General features: G+C 38.3%; 1 protein-coding gene across 1 annotated transcript; it reads left to right on the forward strand.

Moving 5' to 3' along the window:
* Window positions 1–351: 351 nt before the first annotated feature.
* On the forward strand, window positions 352–5,962 carry LOC107700306 (40S ribosomal protein S3a-like). Its single transcript, XM_016501928.1, has 6 exons — window positions 352–451; window positions 965–1,068; window positions 2,181–2,368; window positions 3,854–4,062; window positions 5,204–5,270; window positions 5,756–5,962. Exons 1-6 carry the CDS (start codon window positions 390–392, stop codon window positions 5,915–5,917), a joined length of 792 nt encoding a protein of 263 aa, XP_016357414.1. The 5' UTR covers window positions 352–389; the 3' UTR covers window positions 5,918–5,962.
* The last annotated feature ends 1,183 nt before the right edge of the window (window positions 5,963–7,145 follow it).

Here is a 7,145-nt window from a genome sequence, read left to right on the forward strand (position 1 = left end):
AACAACATGAGGGTGAGAAACATTCAATTTTTATTTTGTGGTAAACTATCTAAACTCCTTTATGTTATGACTAAACTTCCTATTTTTCGCTTATTATTTTGACAAGCGATTTTTAAATGTCTTTGTAAATATATATTTATTTAGTTTTTTTTGCAGAAAAGGAATCATTAAAAAGGAAAATGTGCATTTAAAGTAGGCTGTTTTATGTGACTTCGTCAAATAAGCATGGAAATATCGAACGTAGTGAAATAATGCATGCAAACACTAGATGGCGCCCTTGTGCGTTACAGTGAGGCCAGCGAAATCCCGCGAGATATTTCTATTCTCGCAGTCGCTTTAATTCTCGCGGTATTTCCTCATTTCCTCCTCTTTCACTCCCTGTGTTCAACATGGCGGTCGGCAAGAACAAGAGGCTGACTAAAGGTGGCAAAAAAGGTGCCAAAAAGAAGATGTAAGTCACAAATGAATCTCGACTGCGTCGTTACACTGTTCTAAACTATTCTGGAGGATATATGGGTTGTGTGGATGAAGGATGTGCTCGATATACAAGGGATTGTGTGTAGCGGTCCTGCTAGCCTGACTGGCTCATTGACGGTGTGCTGTGTTGTGTGTTCTCATAACTTTAGCTCAGAGATGGTGAGGGCCTAGTACTGTTTTCTAATGCACTAGTCCTATAACTTTCATAAAGGATTCATTTTCAGTCAAAATAACACGACAAACTGGTAACGCTAACGTGAAGGCTTCTCCGAGAGCGCTAACGTTAGCTAGTTTTGCAGCATACTTGACTGACTTAAGACTTACTGTGACGTTGGATGCTCGAAGTTATTTTAGAGCTTTCTCATATTTTAGTTAACACGACCAGAGCAAATATAAGCCGTGTCAACATTTGAGCTATGAAAATGTGGCTATTACAACATTTGCTTGCAAACGTGCACCTGTCTCTGAAATGAATTTTCTCTTGCAGTGTGGATCCATTCTCCAAGAAGGACTGGTATGATGTCAAGGCACCAGCCATGTTCAACATACGCAACCTGGGCAAGACCTTGGTCACCAGGACTCAGGGAACCAGTAAGTGCTTTTAATGTCCACCCGTGTTTGTGTTTACACACAAATTTAACGTGAACTGTTAAATGATTAGTTCACTAACAGAATAAGAATGTCCTGGTAATGAACTCACCCCCATGTTATCCAAGATGTTCGTGTCTTTCTGTCTTCAGTCACAAAGAAATTGAGGTTTTTGAGGAAAACGTTCCAGGATTTTTCTCCATGTAATGGACTTCAATGGGGTCCAATGGGCAGAAGGTCCAAATTGCAGCTTCAAAGGACTCTACACAATCCCAGCCGAGGAATAAGGGGCTTATCTAACGAAATGATCGCTCATTTTCTAAAAAAATTAATAAATAAATGCTCGTCTTGCACTAGCTGGACTTGACGCATTACGTAATCACGTTGGAAAGGTCATGCGTGGTTAGCTCTTTGTCTGTGTGCTCCGATTTAAAAAGATGAAAAACTCCATCTCATTTTCTCCAACTAAGTTTTTTTTTTTTTTTTTTTTTTTTTTTTTTTATTTTCTTTGCATGTTTGCTTTGTAAACACTGGGTCGGTGCTTCCACCTAAGTCACGCGTGACCTTTCCAACGTTATTACGTCATCAGTCAAGACGAGCATTTGTGGTTAAAAAGTAAATACATTTGTATTTTTATTAGTAAATGAGCGATTGTTTCTCTAGATAAGAGCCTTATTGCTCGGCTGGGATCGTGTAGAGCCCTTTGAAGCTGTAATTTGGACCTTCAGCCCATTGGACCCCATTGAAGTCCATTACATGGAGAAAAATCCTGGAATGTTTTCCTCAGAAACCTTAATTTCTTTGCAACTGAAGAAAGAAAGACATGAGCATCTTGGATGACATGGGGGTGAGTAAATTATCAGGATAAGGACATTTTTATTCTGGAAGTGAACTAATCCTTTAACCCTGCTGGGAAAGGACAGATCCATGTGTGTCCCAATTGTTTGATGCAAATCCGTATTCGTGCCGTATTGCAGTGGGAATACATGATGACAGTAGTTTCGGTCCTAGATGAAAAGCTGTGGTTACTGTTATCAGATCACCTGACATTCCCATACGATTCGTCATAGCACTACAAACTGCAGCCAGTTTAACGACATGTCTTTGTAATCTAGGAATTGCCTCTGATGGTCTGAAGGGACGTGTGTTTGAGGTCAGTCTGGCTGATCTGCAGAACGATGAGGTGGCCTTTCGCAAGTTCAAGCTGGTCACAGAAGACGTGCAGGGCAAGAACTGCCTCACCAACTTCCATGGCATGGACCTCACCCGTGACAAGATGTGCTCTATGGTCAAGAAGTGGCAGGTACAGTCGAGTTAACGTGTGACCTTTACTCACTGGATGCTTTAGTTTAGGTCGTAGAAGGCTTGCCATCACAAAAAAATTAAAAATAAATCTTGTATCACCCTCAAGTGGTGTTCATGCTACACTTTTCATTACGTTCACTTTCATTTATATGCATGCAAATGCTGAAAACTGGAAACGCAACGTTCCAAATTTGGTGAAGATGTGTGACCAAAGGAAGATTGATACTTCATGGTGTGATCTGTTGGCTTAATTAAGACAAACTTTGAAGCTGCAGGTTTGCAGCATTGCATTTTCAATTTACATTTTGTAGTTATGTTGATTTTGTTTTTAAATGGCAGCAAAGTGTGACGTTACATCATGACCGGTGTGTCTGAAGAAGTTTTGCATGCTCAAAGTCTGGTGTGACCACCCTTTTAGTGTTACATAAACTGCAGCGATGCTCTGATCATTTTTGTTTGGAACATAAGTAGGGCCATAAGTAGAAAATGTTTTTTTCACATTTATCGTGAAAAAAAAATCACGATAAATGTCAAATCTGAATTTTTTTCAAATTTAAAGGCAGATTTTTGCTGCCAGGTGAAAGTTTAGAAAGCAGACTATTAACTGTGGTTTGAAACTACGCTTTATGGTCAGAACATGACAAGCACGCCACATTTTTTAATTCTTACAAAAGACTAAAACAAAATAAATATCTTTATTGAAAAAATTATTTCTTAAATTTTTGCATGTTCTAATGAGTGATATTGTTTCAAATCATGAATCGGGTTTGTGTTCCTGACTTTGATGTGTATCTTAAGCACAGTTTGCAGTGCAGGCTGCAATATTCATTTTTACAAAATTCTCTTAGAAATGCACATTTGACAGTAGCTTGATTAAATGAGTAGTATGGTAAATGATGGTGATTTAAAGTCTTCTGACTGAATCGTTGCTCACAGTGTTTCTCAGCGCTGTTTCATCGGGCTCTAAACTAGTTTAAATCACAGACACTTTTGTGTTCTTCTCTGAACTCAAGCACTAAGCGCTGGATCTCACAGCGCTGTTTAGTGTTGTGTGACAGACTCATCAGCGAGTAACACATCTGCTCTAGTGCGCAGGATTAAACGCTCTGTGTGGCGCGGCTCAAATGAGTAGCGCTGTTTCATCCGCTTTTGGCGCATAAACATTGTATGGAACATTTATCAAACTCTTATTGTTTTATCAAGGAAAATTATATCACGATAATTGATTAAGCCTAGTCTTAAAATATTGCTGCAAGTTCCTTCATTTCACATCTTACATTTTTTGGGATTAATGAGATGGTTCTCCCAAAATTGTCATTTACTCGCCTTCATGTCATTCCAAACCCTTAGGAATTTGGTTAACGCAAGATATTTCGATATCCTCCATAAGTACTGTATATCTGTCGAATTGAAAGTTCTCCATAACATTGCTTTTTGTGCAGGCTGTGTGCTAAGATGCTAACATGCTGTTATTTCCAAATAGACAATGATTGAGGCTCACGTTGATGTGAAGACCACCGATGGCTATCTTCTCCGCCTGTTCTGCGTGGGCTTCACCAAGAAGCGCACCAACCAGATCAGAAAGACCTCCTACGCTCAGCACCAGCAGGTCCGTCAGATCCGCAAGAAGATGATGGAAATCATGACCCGTGAGGTCCAGACCAATGACCTCCTCGAGGTGGTCAACAAACTGTATGTATGAAGTTCTCCCCTTGTCCATGGCATTACAGTTTGGTGTTGAATTTAATGGTGTTACACTTCCAGCGATATTGTTGACTTGATTGCACAGATACTATTTAAACTGAACTGAGCTGGATGATGACATCACTGAATTCAATGATGAACTGCCTTTAACTGAAAATTGAGTGTTTACTTTTGTCATTTTGCATTAATGACACACTAGTAGTAGTCGACTGATATATCGCCAAGGCCGATATATCTGCCGATATTTGGCATTTCTTAAATATCGGCATCGGCCGATAGGTTTTTCTGTTTGGCCGATGCGTTCAAGGTGGGACTTTTATTTTGACAGCGCTGAGAGCGGCAGCGCCTGAACACACAGTGCTCACATTCTCCTTGTTCGCTGTCGTCATTAATAGTTCTGTCTAATACGGATAGAAGTCTTGTCTAATAATCAGAACTGTTAAACAAAGGAATTAAAATGTATACAAAAAAGTATTATAACGATTGCTTTAATATTATTAGTAATAGAATTCCCAGAATACTCTGTTGGTTACGGTTTACTTCCTTTTTAATTATATTTGTATAAAATATTTATTTGTGAAAAATACTGTCATCTAAAGTATAAGTATGTTTATTCTACAAATTATTTTTTTAATCCATTTTCAAATGAAAATAAAGGTGACTTGACTTAAATCAGTTGGTCGGTCAGGCTCTGCTCCTGGAGGTCCAACTTCCTGCACCGTTCAGCTGCAGCCCTAATTTAACGCGACTGAACGAGTTAATCAAGATCTTCAGGATTACTGGATTGTTATTGGGGGTGTGTTTGAATTAAATTCTGCAGGAAGGTGGGCTTTGATACTTAAATGAAATGTGCTAAGATTTAGTGTGGTTGAAATACTGGATGTTGGCTGTTAAGATCAAGTGTTCAAATGATGTGTCTTAGCATTTTTCATTATTTTAGTAGACACTTTTTGTACAGTGGAGCTCATGCTCACGAATACAGTGTCAGTAGCATACCTTTTGAGTGCTGAGGTAATGGAGATAGAGCAGTAACTCTATAACTTCCTTTCTGAAAACTTTATTAGCAGTCGTGATCTATAATTGTCATGCAGCTGTGTTTAATAAATGGTGTTTTTTTTTTTTTTTGTAGGATTCCTGACAGTGTAGGCAAGGACATTGAGAAAGCCTGCCAATCGTGTGATGAACATGCATGGCTTGTTTCGACTTTCATTTATGCCAGGCTTCCTCAAATCTTGCTCTGGAGGGCCAATGCGCTGAAAAGTTTAGCTCCAACCCTGATCAAACTCCCCTACCTGTGACTTTCTAATGATCCTGAAGACATTGATTAGCATGCTCAGGTGTGCTTGATTAGAGTTCGAGCGAAACTCTGCAGGAAAGTGGATCTCGTGGGCCAGATTTGAGGATCCCTGATTTATGCTAATGACTGACAAATGTTAGTTTTTTTTGGGCCGGATGTTGTTGCACTTTCATGGTCAGGGTTACATGCATTAATGCTTTTAAGAGCATTATTTGGTTCATCCCATGATTGTTGGATGTGAGAAGTTTTGTTGTGATGCTTCATCTCTTAAACTTACCAAATTAATCTTTTGTAAAGTAATACCTTTTTTGTTTCCCAAGCCATTTAATACGTTTGAACTTTTTCATTGGACAATTTTTAGGTTTAGAAGTAGATTTGTATGAGATTAATGTATTTATGAAATTTTATCGTGCAGTTGGTAAGCTGATGGAGCTTCACGGTGAGGGTGGAACCAGCAGTGCTGCTGCTAAACCTGCAGAGGGCGACACCGGGGCCAAGGTGGAGCGAGCTGACGGATATGAGCCCCCCATCCAGGAGTCTGTCTGAAACTTCCAACACAAACAGCTGGTGTCAATAAACATGTAAATTTGAGTCTTTGTGTACTGGTGTTTTTCTCAGTATATGTCACATCAAACCGGCTGATCATCATGTTCATGCTTTTAATATCTCCAGTCAGAAATGGAGATATAAAAGCCTGTGTTGGAATTGAACATTTCAGGGTTTCTACACTGTATGGAATTTGATTTTAATAACTTCCAGGTCTGGATAAATATAGGAATAAGAAGAGTATGAAAAGTCTTAGTTTCCAGACTATTGCCCCTACTTTTTTTTTTTTTTTTTTCTAAAATATACATTTTCTAAAAATTGGAGCGGGCAGCCCGCACTTCCAATATTTTAGTGATCCTGAATTTAAGGAGCCTATTTCCATTATGCAAAACTCTGTCTGCCATAAATGTGTCTCTTTTGGACTTAGCTAAATGAATGAGCTTGATAAATGTCAAACCACAATTACAGTATCAAATTCATGTGTCAGAGGTTAATATATGTGACCCTGGAGCACAAAAGCAGTCTTAAGTCGCTGGGGTATATTTGTAGCAATAGCCAAAAATACATTGTATGGGTCAAAATTATAGATTTTTCTTTTATGCCAAAAATCATTAGGATATTAAGTAAAGATCATGTTCCATGAAGATATTTTGTAAATTTCCTACTGTAAATATATTAAAACTTAATTTTTGATTAATAATATGCGTTGCTAAGAACTTCATTTGGACAACTTTAAAGATGATTTTCTCAGTATTTTTATTTTTTTGCACCCTCAGATTCCAGATTTTCAAATAGTTGTATCTCGGCCAAATATTGTCCTATCCTAACAAACCATACATCAATGGAAAGCTTATTTATTCAGCTTTCGGATTATGTATAAATCTAAATTTCGAAAAATTTACCCTTATGACTGGTTTTGTGCTCCAGGGTCATATATGCAGGTTATAAAAGCGTTTCGTTGTGTGATGTGAGGGCATGTTGTGAGTTCCAGAACAAATGCACGAAAGTGGATCTGCACTGTTTTTATTTTTACAGACTTGTACTAGATTTAACTGCTGGAACCACCTCAGACACTGATGACGAGTACCCCCAGTATTTGATATTTTTTAATGCTGCATAGCATTACACACCTGCTCTGTTGTTAGGATGACAAAAATTTTAAGTTACAAAAAACTACAACTTCCTACTGATCTCAATTCCTTAAAAAAAAAAAAAAAATTAAGACTTG

The sequence above is a fragment of the Sinocyclocheilus anshuiensis genome, unplaced genomic scaffold (genome assembly GCF_001515605.1).
Source record: "Sinocyclocheilus anshuiensis isolate Anshui unplaced genomic scaffold, SAMN03320099.WGS_v1.1 scaffold326, whole genome shotgun sequence".
Lineage (NCBI taxonomy): Eukaryota > Metazoa > Chordata > Actinopteri > Cypriniformes > Cyprinidae > Sinocyclocheilus > Sinocyclocheilus anshuiensis.

Excerpts from the sequence above, each read along its gene's own strand:
- LOC107700306 (XM_016501928.1), top strand. The coding sequence starts at position 390 with ATGGCGGTCGGCAAGAACAAGAGGCTGACTAAAGGTGGCAAAAAAGGT. Across the intron at positions 4,063-5,203 it reads CTCGAGGTGGTCAACAAACT|GATTCCTGACAGTGTAGGCA; the intron begins GTATGTATGAAG and ends TTTTTTTTGTAG. Across the intron at positions 5,271-5,755 it reads GTGATGAACATGCATGGCTT|ATTAATGTATTTATGAAATT; the intron begins GTTTCGACTTTC and ends GATTTGTATGAG.